The sequence below is a fragment of the Leishmania panamensis genome (genome assembly GCF_000755165.1).
Source record: "Leishmania panamensis strain MHOM/PA/94/PSC-1 chromosome 26 sequence".
NCBI classification, from domain to species: Eukaryota; Euglenozoa; class Kinetoplastea; order Trypanosomatida; family Trypanosomatidae; genus Leishmania; species Leishmania panamensis.
Genome location: NC_025872.1, coordinates 417,545 through 436,427, shown reverse-complemented (window position 1 = coordinate 436,427; position 18,883 = coordinate 417,545). Strand labels below are relative to the sequence as shown.

Here is an 18,883-nt window from a genome sequence, read left to right as displayed (position 1 = left end):
CACTCATGCAAGCACAGAGAGGGAGAAGTCAGCAAAAGAGGAGTATAAATAGAAGCACAAGCCAGAGGGCGGCGTATGATGTGCATGCGTGTGTGAGAGGGAGAGAGGGGGGAGGGAGGGAGGGAGGGAAGGAGGGAGAGGACAGTACCCACCTCGGCACTGGTAAGCCACACCACAGACAGAGAGACTCCTCCCCAAAGAGACGCACGCGCACAGCGATACACTTTGCCGCACCAACAATCCACCTCAGCAGACGCACATAAAAGAACACGCGCATTTCATATTGAGCCAAACCCACCTCATCACTGCTGCTGCGCCACACCCCCTGGAACGACGATGAGAGGACGCAGTACAAGGAATAGCTACAACAAGACACTTTTGGACAGCATAAACCGTCTACAGAAGAGCATGAGAGAGGCAACTCCAATGCACACACACACACACGCACACATACACATACAGAGAAAATCAGAAGTGAGCATTTCTCATACTAAGATGAAGTAGAGATAGAGAGAGGGGGAAAGCGTAGAAGCACAGTGCGTATTAACTCGTGTGCGCGTCTGTGCCGTGGAGACGAGGGGGGAGGGGGAGGTGCAACAGACCCTCTCATCACGTCCGTTGAAAGAGGGTTGCCCTTTCCGAGTCAATCCCGCCCAGGCGTTTTTTCGTTCTGTGGATTTCCTCCTACGCGCTGCTCAAAGAACACACAGGATGGAGAAAATGCCGAGGAGTAATATCAAGACACGTGTCCACCACGTGCGGCGTTCTGCTTCGGTCTGCAGCTGCCGCTGCATCTCCTTCAGCTTCCGCTCCTTTGCCTTGGGGTGCGCGTCGTCGGCGAGGTGCTGTGCCCGGCTTGCCAGGTTCTCGGCAGAAGCAGCCCCCCAGTTCACCTGAGGGAAATTTTCTGTCAAGAAGTTCACGACAGGGTCAATCACCGGCTGCGCAGTGCGTACAAGCCACACAATCCCGTACACGCATCCCGAGAAAAGCAGCCGAGGAATGTGCAGGACGTGCTCCTCGATGTTCTTGAGCCCCTCGCGGGCTGGCGGGTTTACCCAGGCGCGAAACATGAGGTAGCCCTGAACGATGAGCGATATAAGCACAGCCCAGAGGTAAAAGTAGATGCACTTGTACGTAATGGTGGCGAGACGACTGATGCGCAGCTGGCTGGTGTAGAAGCGCGGCTGCGAACACTTGATGGCAAGCATGTCGCGAAACTGCTGGTCGCCGTCGTAGCTCGCAACGTGTTCCGGCGGGATCTCGATGCTGATGGGCTTGCCGCTCTTAGCAGTTTCCGCAGTGGACTTCGTCGCCTCTGCAGCTGCCTGACTGTCAGCCTTGGCCTTCGCCGCAGCCGCCATCGCCTCCGCCTGCTTCGTCTGCCAGCGGCGGCGTTCTTGAGACACGAAGGCCTGCAGCTTGCGGCTCGCCTTGTAGTGCAGCGGGTAGCCGTCTTCGAGTACGTTCACAGCGCTCATGTCAGAGCTGAGAAAGCCCGAGTTTGTGCTACCCGGTGCGCCTAGCGTGACGGCTGTCCACCCACCAAAGCCTTGCCTGCGGTGAGCCGAAAAGAAGATGACGTTGCCGGCGAAGTCAAGGCCGAGGAACCGCGGCAAAATGCGGTACCGTGTGAGACTCCAGAAGTGGCCCTCCACCATCGACTGCATGTCCTGCTTCCTCGAGAAGAGGCCCCGCATCAGCGATGTCGTTCGCGTGTACATTTTGTGTCCCCCCCTCCACCACTCTTGCCGTTGCACACACACGCACTCTATCTAACGTATCACAAGCTGCTGATGTCAACTGTATCAGGAGACGTGTGTGTGTGTGTGCGGTCGCTTCAATGGGTACTAGAAAAAAATAGCCACAATGGCGGTCAAATGCGAGAGAGCAAAACGGGGGGGGGGGAGGGTGTGATAGGGAGTTGGCAATGAGTGCCTGAGAAATGAAGAGGGGGAGAGAGACAAAAAGAGAGGAAAACGCGTGTCGTGTGTGTCTTATCCGTGTCGACGCGGGTTTTGTCTCCCCTCTCTCTCTCTCTGCTTGGTGGTGGTGAGGGAAGCAGAGGAGGGAGAGCTGCGGAGGAAAAAAAAAGGAACAGCAACACCCACCCACACACACACAAGCACACGGAGAAGGAGATTACGCGCAATGAGAAGAGGTGAAACGAGGTGGCAGATCGAAGCACTGTAGTTAATGAAAAGAGAGAGAGTGTGTGTGACAGAAAGCGAAGGATTTTTGTGCCCGTGTGCTTGTGCAGGTGCGTATATGCTCACACGGGCCGTGTGATCCACGGAGACCGGGGGAGGGGCGAGAGAGGAGGAGGAAAGGCCAGAGCTACTCCCAATCGCCGCGATCAAAGAGGGGATGACAACACCAGAGAGTAAAAGTGAGAGAGAAAGAGAGACTGGGATACTGGAGTGATGATTCTTGAGTGCTGCACCATCTGCCCAGGTCGCACTTCTGTGGCATATCGAAGGATAGCAGCACACTTCTTTCCTTTGTCAGTAAAGAGGTCCCGGGTAGTGGCGAGGCAGGGGGGAGGGTAGGGCAAAGCCACCACACGCAACACTTTCCCTCACAGAAGGTTCGCCTGGGCGTACGTTTGCACTTGCGCTCACGCTTCTCGCGCCGCTGCTACTCAGCGGCGCATAGCCCTCCCTGCCGCACACTCACCCTCGCCCAGGTGCATTTCCTCTGTTACCACCACGTGTGTTGCGACATCTTTCCTTTCGTGTGGATGCGGCGACTAAACGTCGGCGGCGCGTCGTTGGCAGGCAACTCTACACAACGACAGAAAAGAGAGCCCCCGCTCTAAGGGGGAGGGGAGGGGGGCGGAGTACGGGGCGACTAAACATACGCTCCGCATTAATGATTATCGGCACCACCACCACCACGAGGAGGAGTGAACAAGAGCAAAGGAAGAGAGAAAGACGCGCGCTCACTCGCATCTACTGCCGCGCGGGCCCCCTCACCGTTTTAACAGGCCACTATCGGCGCTGCCTATCCACCGTCTCCATCGATATCCACACGCCCACACGCACACACACACACATGCTACGTCTCCCATCGAAAACTATAACCTAGCCGGACCCTGCCGCGCACGTGCCCCTCTCTACACACACACAAATACGCTGAGAAGGCAAAGATGAAAGGGGGGAGGAGGGGGGGGGGTTAAGTTCAGCATTTGTATTCGGCCGTTGCCTCACTTCATATGGATCCTTCTCCTTACACGACTACACCTTAATCTGTTAGTGGTTTACCGGTACGCATGCACGCAGAAGGGGGAAAAGCGAGAGGGGGGAGGTAAGTGCTCTGGCCGCCTTCATCTCTGACGCAGTCCAGTTCAGTGACTCGCCTCTGCCGATCCCTCTCTCTCTCGCCCTTCCTCTTAGTCAGTACGCACCTTCTTTGCTTTGCGACGATCTGAGCGATCCTCATCCCCCTCATGCTGGGTCAGCAGCTCCTGCATGTCTTCGCCCATGCCGTCATCTTCGTCAGACGCCTGCGCCTCGTCGTCGTCAGGACTTTCTTCCTCGTCGCTGCCCTCGTCGTCTTCATCACTCTCTTCATCGTCGCTATCGAGAGATTCGGAGTCAACTGCGTCGTCGTTGCCAGAAGAGAAATCGGCCTCGCTGCTGTCAAGGGCTGTGTCATCGTCCTTATCCTGGTGGTCGTCACTCTCTTCTCCAGCGTCGGCTAGCATTTCGTCCGTCACGACAGCCTCCCTGCGGGTCTTCTTACTCTTGCTACGGGCAACGGTGGGACTCTTCCCTTCTTCCTCACTGTAGTCCTCACCCTCTTCATCCTCTTCGTCGTCGAAGGAACTGTCGCTGGACACATCAGCGTCGCTCGAATCATCAGCGAGGTCCATTGCCTCCAGTATGTCCAGGTTCATCTCGCCGTCTTTGCCCGCCACCTCGGCCATCATGATCTGGTCCATGTCATCAAGGATGCTGTGCGCAGCCTTGGTGCTCCGAAGCTGCTCCTGCGCTAGCGCACGCGCACGCTTCTGCAGGGCTAAGCCCTTGTTTTCGCGCTGCCGCCGCTTCTTCTCGATCTCCAACTTGCTGCGGACGCGCACCACCCGAAGGCCAGACCGCGAGCGGGACTCTTTGAACATTACGGGGAAGACGATGTCGTCATCAATGACGCTGCTTCGCCCGATGAGGTGCAGGCGTCGCTTGCTGGAGCCACTTCTACTGGCGAGGCCGCCGTTGACGTCTGGCACTGGGCGCCCCATCTCTACGTTGGAGGCTAGCGACTTACGCGGAATGTTCGTGAAGTCGTTCTTCTGCGAAGGTCGGACGGACTTGAAGATCGACAGCCGCCCATACAGAACAGCCAATTTGTCGTACTGGCTGCACAGGTTCTCGTAGTGATGCAAGATGGGGGCGAGAAAGTCTCTGGGAGGGGAGGCAGCCATCGGCGGGGTCGCCTCACTCGTCTGACCGCTCGCCTCCCGCGCGTTCCAGTCGCGCTGCACTGTTAGCAGCTCGCTGCCACGGTAGTGCACAATGGCGTCGATCCACTCCAGAAGCGAGGAGCGGATTGAGAAGGCTGCCACCCCTCCGCGCAGTGCGGCACCGCTGCCACTGGCCTTATTGGCGCCTGCGGACTGTGCGACCGCGTCGGCCGCGGTGCTGCCTCCCAGGTTGCCGGTAGTATGGCTGTCCTGCCCCGCCGTAGCACTCCCAATCGTTGACTCTGCACTGTCACCCGCACCGGCCTGCAACGCTGGCGTGACTTTTTCCACTGCCTTACTGCACAATCCCAAGCGCTCTGAGATAACATGCAGCAGCTGCAGGCAGTACGGAAGCTGCAGAGAAAGTACTGTCGCCCGCATGCCCTTAGCAGACCGGGCGGACATACTCAGCAGGTCCATCACAGCTGACGTGTCATTCGCGTGTAACGCCTGGTACAGGGGCACGGTAGCGAGGCCGAGGGCGTGCTGCGGCACAACACTGCGACCAACCTTGACCGCGCCCCCTTGGCGCTGCTCGAGGGCATCGTCATGGTCGTTTGCTCCCTCTGCGGCCGCCACATTGTCAGTGCCGAGTTGCCTCCGCCGCAGCGAGGCGGCCGCCTCTTCACGGGCCACCTGCTGCAGCCGCTGCTCGAGTGTGTACTGCTTCACTGGCAGGTCCTGAATGGACTTGGCATGATACAGCTGTGGTGCTTTGAAGGCGTCTGTCATGTACTGGCTTGCCCTTGCGGCAACCTGCTGCTGGTGCGCTGCCCAGACGGTGTCCAACACGACGAAGGTGCTTGTGGCCACGTCAGTGGTATGCTGGAGAAGGTACTCCGCATCGCGCTGGCTTGCCAGCAACGAGGCATGGGCTGAGTTCAGCGGCAGCTCCACGACGGTGACGGCGCTCGCGATGGTGCCCGCCACGCCGAGGGCTAGGGTGGCGAGGGCCGTGTGTCGCGCGTTGGAAGGGCTCACCTTCGCTGCCCTTGCCTTCGGCTTGGCGCCAGTGGCGGGGTCCGTGGTGGCTACTGGCTCCGGCGGCGCTGCGGCAGCTGCTGACGACGCTTGATCCACGGCGTCGCCAATGTTTCTGGTTTCAAACATGGGCAGGGCGAAGCGGCCGCGCAACAGGGTCACCTCCAGAGAACGCAACGGGTTGCCTGATGCGGCAGCGTGGCTCGGCGCTCCAGAGGCCGGCCGAAGTGCACCGAAGAGGAGCCGACCAGCCGCTACTGCAGACACGAGCACCACATCCGGCTTCAGTGGCACCGGCTCCACTACTGGCGGCAGTAGAGCGTCACCGAGGCTCCAGAGGAGCACTGAACCAGTTAGGGTGGTCACCATGATGTAGCTGCACTTATGGCTGCCGTTGGCCGTGTCTGGCAGCACGGACACGTTGAGGATGCGCTGCCCGCACAGTAGCGTACGGCGGCACCGCGTCACCCCTGCTGTTGACGACGCGGTGGCGCTATCAAGACCGGTGGTGAGGAGGGAGGCGGCGGCAGAGGACGACGGCGGTGTGTACTGCACGTCCCAGACACGCACAACGCCGTCTTGCGCACTGGCTGTGATGGCCGGCAGCGAGACTGGGGCGTCCGACGAGCCACCACTAGCAGACAGAGCTGATGGGACCACATTGCTCACCCATGCAAACTCGGCACTCGTTCCCTGAGATGGAAATGCCAGGAGCTTCGTGATGTTCACCTGCGGCACGTCTGCCGTGTTGGCGGTAGCCGAGCCGGCCATGCCACCGCTGCAGCTGCTGCTGGTGTTCGCCAGCGCCCGCATCTCGTACAGTGCGTTTGTAGGGCCCGAGACAAATACCCGGAAGACACGATACGGGACAGTGGGGCTTTCTGCCGTGGAGGTCGTCCTCCCCGCTGCTGTGCCCGTAGGAGTGATGATTGTGGTGACCGCGATCGAGCTCGCATCAGGCTGCACGCGCAGACGTAGACACGGCCCTGCGGCGGCATTCTGAATGTGCGCCACGTAAAGGATATGGTTGGCAGCCAAGAAGAACGCGTACCCGCCACATATCTGCAGCGAGATGATTGGCTGCCGTGTCTCTGACACTTGCACGTGGGCGAGCTGAGCGTCACGGTGCACATCGTGCAGGATCACCGTGCCGTCGCTGAGGCCAACGGCGGCGTAATACGTAGCGACCTTGCTGATGAGAAGCGCCTCGCTGCGGTGACCAGCAAGCGTGCTGCCATTCCTACTTGTCGCTGGCACCGCGGCCTCCTCCGCTTGGCGAATCGCGAGCGACGTCAGTGTCAATGCAGCGAGCGAGAATGTGCGACTGCGTAGGGGCAATTCCACGACAGCGGCTAGGGATGAGGTCGTTGTGTCGAAGATGCGTGCTGTGGGGAAGTCTGTGCCGACTATGAAGTAACGACCAGCGAAGTCGCACTTCAGAAGGAGCGACTTTTCGGTCATGATGCTGCTTGTGCGTGTGTTGTGCTAGCGTGTGAGAGGTGGAGTGGGGGAGCGGCGACGTCTGCACACGCAAAGTGTCTGAAGGCGCGGGTGTAGGCGCACAGTCCTCACCAGTGCTGACTCTGGGCAAGCGGAGACACAAATGGAGAGCAGCAGCGGATAAGAGACGGAGTGTGCGAAGGGAAGGCGAGAAGAGGGATGGGGGATGGCAAGAGAAGACAGTGTGTGTGTGTGTGGGGGGGGGTGAAGCCTTTCAGGCTCTGTTTTGTGACCCCCCCGAATCACACCGCTGTGTGCGCATGCGCAAGGCAGGGCTAAATCTGTACAAATGAATGCCGCCCTACCTCGGTAGGTCCCACACGCACACGGGTTGTCTTCAGCGCTACTTTGGTGGTGACTCTTCTTTAGTTGCACGGCTACGCGAGCGACGCTGCCGCCTCAGGCACATCCCGACGTTAGCAGTGGTGAACACGCCCCTTACACCCACCCGCCAAACCATCCGCAAAGAGAGAAAGCTTCAGTGCAGCATCAAACAGTTCCTCTTTCAATCGATGTTTTGATGGCTACCCGCTTCACTTCCCGCCGGCTGCAGATCCGCCCAGCTCCCCTCCCCCCTGTCTCTTTACTCTCGCATGTACTTCGTCTCGAGCGAAAAGAGATGCATTCACCTACGTGAAGAGAGGGGTGGAACGAGTCAGCTCCACGCCAACCCAGCACAACGAGCCATCACCTTACAGCAGGAGCCCAAACTCGCGCAACAGCACAACAGCCGGGTTGCTGAAGCTCATGTCATACCAGTAGTTCACCGCGGCAGTCAGGGGGAGTGGAGGTGGCGTGGTGGACACTACTGCGTTGGCTGCCCCGCAGTGCTGCGCACGCGCGTGCAGGTCGATGCTATCGGCGTGTTGGGCAACGCGATGAAGCCACATCGCTGGGAGGTAAAGCGTTTCGCCGGGGTATACGTAGGTGACTAAGGGGTGTAGCGGCTTGCGGCTGGCTTCCTCGCGTACAGCCTCCACGTCTTCCTTGTTGCTCACCTGTTTCGCCCCGGTCTTTGTCAACAACGACGACGATGACAGCGCACTAACGCGACGCTTCTCGAGCAGTCGGTCTTCCAGTTCGGCACGCGCGGCGCCCTCTGCGTCCACTTCCACGTCTGCACCGGCAAGGTCAAAGTCCATCCACGGCACCACAGTGCCATCCTTCACGGGGTATTGCTTGAACTGAAGCGACCAGCTCTCGGCGCGGTCGTCCTCGTGGTCCATCAGGCTCGCCGCCTTGTCGATGGCGAACATCGCAGCGGGGATCTCCGGCTTCGGGACGAAGGGGCCCTCCCACGGCGGAATCAGCACAAACTCCTTCACGCCACGCACCACGGAGTAGAGGTTCTCGACCCAGTCTTGATGCATCGATGACACCGAGGCGGGGATGCCGAACCACACATTTGCCGCCTCCACTGCCTCCTTGCTGAACACGCGGCAGCCAAAGAGTTCCACATTCGGGCACAAGTCAACACGCAGGTGCGCGTACTCCGTGTTCAGGCAGTTGTTCTGCAGCTGCGCGTACGCGATGACGGGCGTGTGGTGCTTGTCTGCGTAGGTGCGCATGTCGACGTTGATGGGATGCGGCAGCGGGCAGGTGGGGCTGCGCTGTAGAAGGCCGTACAGCTGTGACAGGGTCACGCGCAGCTCCGCAGCGTACATGAAGATCTTTTCTCGCCGAACAGCGTCCCCTTCGTCTTTGTCTGCGGCATGGGTGGGCAGGGGGAGGAGCACTGCCTGCTTGCGGGCCTCATTGCCGGCGTATACGCCGGCCACATCCTCTGCTGGCACGGCGGCGGTCGCGTACGTGACGCGGGTGACGGCGTCAGCGCGCCCGTTTGGCGTCAGCGCCACTGTGACGCTCTTGGGGCGCATGACGACCTCCCCAGTTGACTTCGTCGCATCCGCGTGTTTGCGGAGCCGCTCATCACTGCCGGTAGCCTCCTCGTCCTCCTCCGCCTCCTCGTCCTCGTCTTGCGTTCCGTCAGAATTGAACTTCTTCCCCACCTCCCCTGGCAGGCTATGATCGAGGTCAAACAAATAGCGATCATCTCGCCACTTGTGTAGCGCTGGCCACGCCGCCAGCGCGTCGAGGATGACGCACGGGCGAGAGTGAAAGACAAACATGTGCATGAACTCCTGCTCCGTTACAATCGGTACATCTTGGCTCGCTACTGCCTCGCTCGGCGAACCTTGTTCGCTCTGGACGCGACGGCTGGCAGTCCCACGCCCGCCGTGTGGGCCACATAGGCTGCTCTCCTGCAGCAGGGACTCGAGGTCCTTGGCATCTGGGCGCGCGCGCTGAAGCTCGTAATCCTCCTGAGCGCACCCCTCACTCAGCCCTACGACGCGAATGCGCGGAATGCCAAAGTGCCGAAGGGCGGCGGCGCTGCTCGCGAACGCCTCCAGCAGTGTCAGTGGCGGCCTGTCTGACGTCGTCGAGGAGACGGCGCTAGCCGACATGATGAATGGGAGGGGAAACGCGCGGGCACGAGGTCGAAGATCGACTTTTCGGTTCCAGAAATGCGGAGTCGCTGGAGGGGGCTGTTAAGCGAGAAGTGAAGGAAGGAGCAAAGAGCAGGTAGAGGGAAAGAGAATTGCCGATGGCGTCACTGCACGCAGTGGGCCGTGCGGTTATCCGCCCCTTGGCTTGGGTGTACCACAGTGCATGAGTATACGCAGACGCATACAAGCCAACATCCATCTACACGCACAGAGGCACAGGCTCAGCAGAGAACGGGAGAGGAAAGGCTAGTGCCTCCAGTCAGCAGATCCCACCTGGGCAGAGGGCGTGAGAGGGAATGTGGTGGAGTTGACACACTTCACTTCCCCCCGCGGCCACCATCGTTCTTCTCAGCCCCAACGGTCTCACTCCACATCTCCTGCGAGCGACAGTCTTCGGCTTTCTTTCCTCCCTCTCCTTTGATTGCACCTATTGCAGCGGGTGATTTGTGCGTGTGTGTGTGGGGGTGGTGGTGGTACAAGAGCGAACAGCGAAACCAAGGCTCCCCTCAATCTCCAGGGAAAGAGAGGGGTCGGAGGGAAAAGAGCGAGGGCAGGCACCGAATCCACCGACCGCCCACACAGACACATCGATGGGCCAAACCGCAGCAAGACAATGGTGTGCAGAGAAGGAATAGGACGGATCTGTGTTTTTTTTTTTCAATCACCCAATAATTCCGGCATAGGCCCCGAAAATGAGCCGGTTGCTCGGGAGATCACGAGGTGGCATACGGCACCACCTGCGACGTCACAAGTTCGCCTTGCTCGGCAAACAGCAAAATGTTCGCAAAAGCGCCTTCGCACGTCGCGCAGTTCAGCACGATTGGCGGTCGTCTCGGCGAAGACGCGGCAGAGGCGGCACCGGTGAACTGATGCAAAGTGCCAGTCTCAGTGTGCGGTGCTGATGGCCACACCTGAATGCACTGCGGGAGTTCCATGAGTGGGGCGCCCCAGGCAGCACCCCCAGCGGGCGGTCGCTGCTCATCCCATGAGGAGGTCGGAAAAGTGAGCAGTTTTCCAGGGCTTTTCAATCGCCGCGATGCACTGGCGCGGGAGAAGAGCGAATGGCTTGCAGGGGTAGCTCCACTAGGCTGATTCTCTGCGCTGGGCTTATCTTCAGTACCAGGAAGCGCGGCTGTCGTTGCGCGCCCAGACGGCAGAGCCACTGACGCTTCAATCGGCGGCCGAGATCCCACGAACGAAGTCAAGCGCTGAAAAAAGGGCTGCCTACTCCGGCTTCTATTGCGGTCGGTGGCGATGGGAACTCCAAGCTTGCTAGCGCCGTGGGAGGTACCTATTGATGTAGGCGCGGTAGCGGGCACCGTCGCAGTTGAGGTGGTTGTCGCGCCAGGAATATCTCGACGCTGGACGCAGATCCAGCGTGGCATGAACGTGGGGTCGGCGGAAGGCAGTCGACCAGAGCAGGAGGACCATGCCTGACGCGTGTAAGCTTCCAGTCGACTTGACAGCACATGGGGAAGGTATTCCTTCATGATGGAGAGGCGAGAATAGCGGTTCTGCTCGGCCGCCACGCGGTCGCGGCACACGTTCTTCGCCTCCTCTTCCGTCTCGCGTGCGCTGGTTGAGAAGATGCTGATGATGTCTGTGCCGTGGACACACAATAGGTAGGCGCCGTTGCCAACAAACTGCAGGTGCTGCACACCCGCCGGACTTGCTGTGGAGGATGCAACGGTCGCCGCCGCCTCCGTGGCCCAGGAGGTCATCGTCCCCGTGGGCGGGGTTGAGGACGGGGGTGAGGAGGCGGCACTGAACAACTCACTGGCCGAAGCCAGCGTGGCAGTGCCATGTAACTTGGCCACATCTCCAGCCACGGATGTATTTGGCAGAAGCCCTGCATCAGTCCACGACGCCGCCTCTGAACTGCCCGTAGCAGTCCTGCCGGACGTTCCCGCCAGAGCCGCATGGCCGCGCGCAATGTACCGCGAGACACCTGGAAAAGACGCCATGACGACTTGAGGGGCGGCCAGGCGCACCCCAACGCGAAACTCCCGCAGGAGCACGAAGGTAGCGGCACCAGTGGCAGTGTTGGAGGGAGAGGGGGGGCGGCTATTCTGCTGCGACGCCATCTTGTTTTGCGTTCCGTGAAGCATCCAAAGGGTGAGGCGAGTGGCATACTCGCTTGACGCGGCGACAAGCGTCACGAGGCCGCCACTGCTCGATCCATCCACATGGCTACTGCTCGCATGGCCGCCTGCCTGGTCGCCTGTGCCAGCCTCTGTGTCTCGCGACAGCAGCCGCGCAATGGACGAGGGCCAGCCAACGTACAGGGCGAGATTGTAGAGCGGATTACGGTGGGCAGTGTTTTGCGTGGCGATGTGCTCCAGAAAAGAGGTGGTTCGACCGGTGGTCACGGCGGTGCCGTCGATGGAGCGAGGTTCTTTGGCGTCCGATGCACACCCCATGCCAGATGTGCTTGCAGAGTTGCTCATGTCAGCGTTGTTGACTGGGTCTGTGTAGCGCACCTCCGGCCCAGAGACGTACCGGTACAACGCAAACCCCTTTCCCTCCTCCCCCACCGGCAGCAGAACGAGACTTCGCGCGTAGTCTATCACCACTGGGATGACGGGCAGCGAGATGGCGGACGTCCATGTGCCTCGGTCTCCGCTCTGGCCACCGGGCCTGCGTGCGAAAGACGCGAACGAGGTCACCCGGAGAACCTCGGCGGAGTCGACTGCGGCGGCTGCATTCGCTGAGCTGGGAGACGGGCTGGGGTTGGGCAGTGTCTTCCACACGCGCACAGGAGCGTTGGCACCGGTAGCATCGTCTGCAGGAGACGCTAAAAAGGCATAGCGGCTTGCCACAGCGGCAGACAAGGGAATGGACTGCCGCAGACAAGTCCACTCCCGCTCTATTGGGTTGCTGTACATCCGCAGCTCCGCTGTGGTGACAACAAACAGAAGCCGCGCGTCGAGGAAGAGGCGCACCACCGGGTCAGGCAGGAGCAGCTGGTGCTGCAGCTCGCCGTCTCGGATGAACTGCACAGATTTTGGCGTCCCCATCGGTGTCGGGCCCCCACCGACCAATGCCATCCATGTCTGCTCGTAGAGGAACGCCATCACGGCTACGCCGCCGCCCTCGAACCCGACGTAGTCATCCTCGCTCTCCTCTGCGCTGTCGTGTGCCTGGCGGCCAGCAGCGTCGGACAACGAGCTTGCAGACGAGGAAGAGGGGCCGGTAGTCCGCTGCATCCTAGCGAGACTGGCATCGCTGCTGAAGGGGCCGACGTCGATGTCCTCGTCTTTGCCCCACTCCAGCATCGCACTTGGCTCCAGCGTGAGACGCGTGCTCTGAGACGCGTTTGTCTCATTCATCATGGCAGGCGTCTCCGCAGATGTGTCGGCGCCGACAGAAGTGTGGCTTGCCTCAGACGCAGAGCCCAAGGTGGCAGCTGCTGCAATGGCTGGTGCTGGTGCGGAAGGCGGTGCCTCGTTCGTCGCTGCGTTGCCTTGCTGCTGATGTAGTTCTTTGATGACTGTCCCTGCTTTGTTCTTGCGGGAGCGCAGGCTCTGGCGGTCCCGCTTCATCTGTGCGAAGGCGCGACCAGCGGTCGTTAAAAACGAGCCGAGGTCGTTCTCGAGGTCCACGGGGAGGCCCCGGTCGTACTCAGAGTGGTGGCTGTCCTCCTCGCTCAGCACTTCATCGAAGAGCGAGGGCGGCGTAGACTCTGAAGCGGCAGCGTATCGAGGTGCCGGCGAGTGATCAGTGGTGCCACCGGGCACTACCGTGAGTGGCGTGCGAGAAGGCGTGTCTGTTGGCATTGACTGCGATGGTGCGGAGCACACCGCCCCTGAGGATCGCTGTTGCTGCTGCTGGCGCATGCGCTCGCGGATGTGAGAAAATGTTAAAAGGTCGACGTTGTACTGCGGGTCAAGGAGGAGTTGGCTCTGGGCAGGGAGTGGGCGCAACTCCTCTGCAGCGCCGCCGTGCGCCGGCGCTGCTGAACGTTTTCCCTTCTGTGTCATCCACGGCGACACGGTTGACATCATTGCCGCTGCTTCAGTGCCACTGCCATCATGTATGTCAGCTGTGGCTGGTGCGGCAACGACTCGGAACACGAGAAAGCCGCGCGTGTGTCCAACACCGATGCGCGTCCCAGTTTGATTCACCGTCAGGCACAGCGGCGTGAGCATGGCCTGGCCGAACGCTTTGCTCATGGGATCGCGAGCGGGGCATTTTTCACTCCTCTGTTCCCCTCCCACAGCCGTAGTCCTCGCAGCGCCAGTGGAGGACGTGAGCGCCGAACGTGACGGTGGTGCGCCCTTCCCTTCGCCATCGGACGAAAGTACTTCCCAGTCGGAGTCGGACATGACCTCCAAGGAAATCAAAGGTGTTGCGTGTGTGTATGCGTATGCGTGTGACTGTGTGTCGAGGCACTTCCAGGGACGAGTGGTGGCTCTCGCACTTCCCCCTCCTGAACCGGTTGTATGCGTGGGGTGGAGAGCAGTGCACACACACACACACACACACACACACACGAACAGACGCACAATAGGGCCTGAGCACACGTACCAGCCAGCCAACTCACGATAACGGCAAACCACAGCCACAGCAGAGGGCGAATGGTGAGATAATCAAAGCAGTAGCAGCAGCAGCAGCACGTGTGAGAGAACCAAAATGTGAGGAAGCAGGGGGTAATTGATACTGAAGATATCTAAAGAGAGAGAGAGAGAGCGAGCGTGTCTGCGCCTGTGTGTGTGTGTGTCTCTCTCTCTCTGCGTGTGAGTGCGTGAATGTTGGTGTCTTTTCGGTTCCTTCAATAGACATGTGAATGTAGTGAAACCCGAAGCAGCCGTGTTAGGGAGGCACACACGCACACACACGCACGCACACACACGCACGCACACGCACGCACACGCACGCACGCACACGCACGCACACGCACGCACGCGCAGTACGAGAGGGGAGGGGGATAAATAAAGCAATAAAAGCACGCAAACAGCAGAGGAAGGGAAGCAGCAGCAGAGAAACTACACACACACACACACACAAGATACGTCTCGCAGACGCACCAAGGAGACAAAACACTGAAAACCCTCACACCAGCACAGATTCACGTTGAGGCGAGAAGCGAGAAGCTAGAGAGATGCGGAACAGCGAGAAAGAGAGAGAGAGCGGAGCGAAGTGGAGGGTAGGAGTAGCGAGACAAACGTCTAAGCGAGGAAAGAAAGCGAGTCTACACATGCACCCACAACGGTGCAACAAGCAGCAAGCAAGCAACACAAGAGCGGCAACAGCAGCAGTACCTCGTTCCTTCCCTGTCAGGGGATGAATGGTTCGATATATAGCGATTGTGTGTGTGTGTGGACATCAATAGCCACGTGGGGTTGAGTAGAAGAGCGGAGGAGGGGGAAAGAGGAGGAGGGCAACAGGTGAAGGCGGGAGTGAAGTAAGAGAGAGAGAAAGACGTGAAAGCTGAGCAATTGCTCCTCCCTCTTCGCATCCGTGCAAGACCCGGTTCTTGGACTCCTCCCCCTGTTGAGAGAAGGAAAAAGCAGAGCAGTGGGAGGTTGGTAGGCGCCAAGGGGGCGTATCTCTAACCAGGTGCTGCGCGAGCTTAACGCTCTAGTTCAGACTGCAAGGGAAAAAAAGAGAAAGGGAGACGCTATGCTGCGCGAATCAAGAGATACTTCACACAAACGAGAAGAGGTACTCTCAGCAAGGGCAGCGACACCAGAGGAGGGGGTGACTGAAGGGTCCTACATTGAAAGCAACTAACCACCCTCTTCCTTCCACCTTCCTCGTCTCCCCTTTCACCGCACCTGATGTCCACCGGTTGTGTCTCCCTCTCTCTGTGCGGCTCTCTCACTTCCACGAGGAGGAGGAGGAGGAAGCATACGTGTGTGTGTGTGTGTGCTCTTCCACCTGCGCCGCTCTTTCCCTCTGATGGATTTCCCCTCTTGCACTATTTTCACCGTTCTCTTTCCCCCCTTTCGGTTTCGCGTTTTCACGTTCGCACTGCGTGATGGACTAAGTATAGCCCCCCTTTCCCTTTCCCCGTGCGAGCCACAGTAAGGGTAAAGCAGAGACAAAGCAGCAGGGATAGTGCGTGATACCTGCCAAACTACAAGGGGTCTGGCAGACGTGCCACCTCCGCCACGTTATCTTGTTTCTTGGCTGCCTCTCTTCCCGTCGCTTTTCCCTTCGTGCGTCATTGGGGAGGAGAGGGGTGGGGCGGGTGGCTACGCCGCTGGAGTTTCTCGGCTATATTCCCTCATCTTCCCGACATGGCCCCCCCAGCGGCGCTTACCCTGACACGCTGCTCCCACCTACACCATGACATAGTGTGTGTGTGTGTGGGGGGGCTATGCCACTACCTCAGCACACCTACACGTACACTCCGCTAAAACGCCGGTGGCTTGCTCGTCGTCGCCACCGCTGTCGCCGCTTGCTGGATGTAGGCAGCCAGGTCTTCGTCGTTCATGATGCGCGTTGTCCAGCGTTCCCCGACTGCCATCATCCTTTCCCCCAAGTACCACACAGCGTAGCACCGCTTGCGGCGCACCTCGTCGGATTCGACGACGTCCTGCAGCACCATTTGCACTGCGTAGCGCAGCACACAATGGATATCCGCGACGACTGTGTCGTACTCGATGTTGAAGTACTCCACCATCAGCTTGCGCGACATACCCTCGGGAGTGAGCTGCCTCTTGTCCAAGAGTGCCTCGTAGATGCGATCCATGCCTGTGAATACTTTGCGCGTGACGAGCATCTTCGGCGCATAGAAGGGGCGAATGCCGAGAAAACGCTGCGCTCCGACAACGTAGGCCTCCCCAACTTCGTAGAGGAGAGCCTTGCCAAAGCACGCCTCAGCCATGTGTCGCACAAACCTGTCGCAGCGCTCCTCGAAGTCGCGCGAGAAGCAGTTGTACTCGTTGCTCCCGGGCTGCAACACGAACGGGGATGACGACCACGCCGAGCTCACTGACGATGCTGCGGACATCGTGCCCTTGGGCGATAGCCTTGCCTGCCCGGTTAACGTGACCTTGCCACCGCTCCCCGATGCACCACTACCACCACCGAGCTCCTCCATAATCGAGTTGTGCATCTCACGATCCATGTCAATGTCGGCGGGTGCACCTGTGCCGCTTGTGTTCCCGCGACAACTGGAGGTAGCGATGGGGCTGCAGCGAGCCTTCCCCGACTTCAAATAGTCCGGCAGGCTGCTGCTGGACGCGGAGGAGGTGGTGGTGCGGCGACGGCTGCCCTGAGCACCACCGGCCCCCGCCGACCCCGGCGCGCCTCTGTAGTACGGCGTTGTCGGCCGCTGCGCGTGCACGTCGGCGATAGCAGCCAGCTCCACGGCCACTTGCCGCACCCGAATGCACTGCAGCTCCTCCAGCTCGTGAATGGACACGCTCACCTGCGCCTCGTTGCGCAGCGCCCAGTGCGAACGGAGCAGCTCGCCAACCAGTACACGGCGGAAGCCCTCTCCGCCAAACACACTCTGCACTATTTCCGCCGGTGTACGTGACATGAACTTGCCAAACTTGGTCTCGTGCATGCGGACGCCTTGGGCGCCGCCGAAGTCGTAGGCCTTGCGCTTCTCCGGGTTCGACAGCACTTGGTAGGCGCTTGAGATCTCCTCGAACTTGCGCTGCGCCTCGGCCTTCTCCTCGGGTGACAGCGGCCCGCCACCACTGCGGTGGCTCTGCGCGACATCGGGGTGGAACACCATGGCGAGCTTTTTATACTGTTTCTTGATCTCCTGCGTGTTGGCGGTGCGGCACACCTGCAGCACCTCGTACGGATTGCGCATCTCGTTGCTGCTGCCACCGATGCCTTCTTTACCGGCTGACGCCCCGTGCGGACCCCCGGCCTCTTTCTGCATGAACATATCCTTCATCATATCCACGCGGAAGCCCATGGAAGCCATGCAGTCGGCCCACCTGTGCTGCACCTTCATCCTCTTGCGGCGGAACTCGGCGCGCCCGACCGTGCGCAGCACGCGCTTCTCGCGCTGCAGCTCGTGGCGAAAGACGCGCGAGTCGGCCACGGTGCACCGCATCCACCGGCCGCTGAGGGCGTCGAACATGTACTTTCCGGTGATGCTGTTCACTGGCCCGTAGAGGGTGTTGCACAGGCCTCGGCTAAGGTGAAGCAGCGGAGACACGACCCAGCCGTAGCACAGAAACTCAAGGGCCTTGATGAGGCCAATGGCTGTGCCCTTGCATGCTCCTTGAACCACGCCGTGACCCTTCATGCCACGGAGAGTACCAAAGACGACACACCCGACGGCGTCCTGCGCCGAGACGACACAGTTCCACATAATTTGGTAGAGCGACATCCAGATGTGTCGCTTGGGGGTGAGGTTAAGCCGGCTGTAGTAGTTTAGTTGGTTCAGCGAACGTCCGCGACGGAGGTAGTCGAGGTCGGCCTCAAGGGTGGCAAGCTCGGCACCATGCGACGGCGCTCCGCCATGAAACGCGCTGCGGCCTGCCTGCCCGGCGCGCGGCCAGAGCAGCCGAAGGCTCAAGAAGCGCAGCACAGGGTCTGAAGTACCGTGCCACGCAGCGTACGGAGAGGCGCGCAATGCCGCCGCCAGAATCGCTGCAGGGGTGCCATGGCGTGGCGACTTGGCTGCAGCGCCATCGCTTTGCTGCTGGTTGCCTGCCCCCTTCAAGCGTTTCAGCACCTTGTCTACCTGAGTTGGACGACCGGAGAAGGTCGCCGGGGCTGTGTCCACGAGGAATTGAGCCCGATCGCACAGGCAGTACCGGATGCGCCGCAGCTCAGCATCAAGAGCGTCGGCCTTGTGTGCGAGGCGGTGGGTGACGGACATAGGCTCGTCGCTGTCAGCATCGCGAAGGGCAGCGAACTCCTCGTCTTCCAGCAGCTGATCCTCTTTATCTTCCTTCACTTGATTGTAGTAGTCGTCGCGCGCATCGCTTCTGCCGTACGCACCACCTACAGATGTCTTCGCTCTTGTCGAGTACAAGCGCATACCATGCAGCTGCACGCCACTACCGCAGGCGCCGATGCCTTCTTTCACGATACGGTGCGACGATGCGTGAACCCAGAGCGGGGCTCCAAGGCGCTGCGTTACACAATGTGTTGAAGCTACACGCCTCATGAGAATGGGCAGCGTGGAAGACTGCTCCGTGCATGGGCGTGTGTATGAGGAGGAGGGGTAGGGGCGAGGAGCGCGGCGCAATGTGCGTGTGAGGAATTAAGCCAAAGGGAGAAGATAATGCAGAGTGAGTCGAGTGTGTTGGGAGCGGCTCGAGGACAGGGTGAGCGTCAAAGATGCTGGGAGAGGTTCATGATGGGCGGCGCAACTGTCACTGACCCCCTCCCCTCCCCACCACCAGATGCCGGCGCCATTGGCATCGTTCATGAGTAAGGAGAAAACAAAGAGGGAGAGGGGGAGAGGAACGACAAGAGAGGGAGAGACGGTAGAGTTGAGTGGGTGTGT

At 60.0% G+C, this 18,883-nt stretch overlaps 5 protein-coding genes across 5 annotated transcripts; all 5 read right to left on the bottom strand.

Moving 5' to 3' along the window:
- Nucleotides 1-695: 695 nt before the first annotated feature.
- Nucleotides 696-1,724, bottom strand: LPMP_261290 (hypothetical protein; the record flags this gene model as incomplete). The annotated part of the gene is made up of 1 exon (XM_010701647.1): nucleotides 696-1,724. The coding sequence occupies one exon, from the start codon at nucleotides 1,722-1,724 to the stop codon at nucleotides 696-698; it is 1,029 nt and encodes a 342-aa protein (XP_010699949.1).
- A 1,667-nt stretch (nucleotides 1,725-3,391) lies between these two features.
- LPMP_261280 (hypothetical protein) lies at nucleotides 3,392-6,907 on the bottom strand (the record flags this gene model as incomplete). The annotated part of the gene is made up of 1 exon (XM_010701646.1): nucleotides 3,392-6,907. One exon carries the CDS (start codon nucleotides 6,905-6,907, stop codon nucleotides 3,392-3,394), a length of 3,516 nt encoding a protein of 1,171 aa, XP_010699948.1.
- A 731-nt stretch (nucleotides 6,908-7,638) lies between these two features.
- Nucleotides 7,639-9,411, bottom strand: LPMP_261270 (hypothetical protein; the record flags this gene model as incomplete). The annotated part of the gene is made up of 1 exon (XM_010701645.1): nucleotides 7,639-9,411. The coding sequence occupies one exon, from the start codon at nucleotides 9,409-9,411 to the stop codon at nucleotides 7,639-7,641; it is 1,773 nt and encodes a 590-aa protein (XP_010699947.1).
- Nucleotides 9,412-10,166: 755 nt separating this feature from the next.
- On the bottom strand, nucleotides 10,167-13,454 carry LPMP_261260 (hypothetical protein; the record flags this gene model as incomplete). The annotated part of the gene is made up of 1 exon (XM_010701644.1): nucleotides 10,167-13,454. One exon carries the CDS (start codon nucleotides 13,452-13,454, stop codon nucleotides 10,167-10,169), a length of 3,288 nt encoding a protein of 1,095 aa, XP_010699946.1.
- A 2,357-nt stretch (nucleotides 13,455-15,811) lies between these two features.
- Nucleotides 15,812-18,412, bottom strand: LPMP_261250 (hypothetical protein; the record flags this gene model as incomplete). The annotated part of the gene is made up of 1 exon (XM_010701643.1): nucleotides 15,812-18,412. The coding sequence occupies one exon, from the start codon at nucleotides 18,410-18,412 to the stop codon at nucleotides 15,812-15,814; it is 2,601 nt and encodes an 866-aa protein (XP_010699945.1).
- Nucleotides 18,413-18,883: the final 471 nt, after the last annotated feature.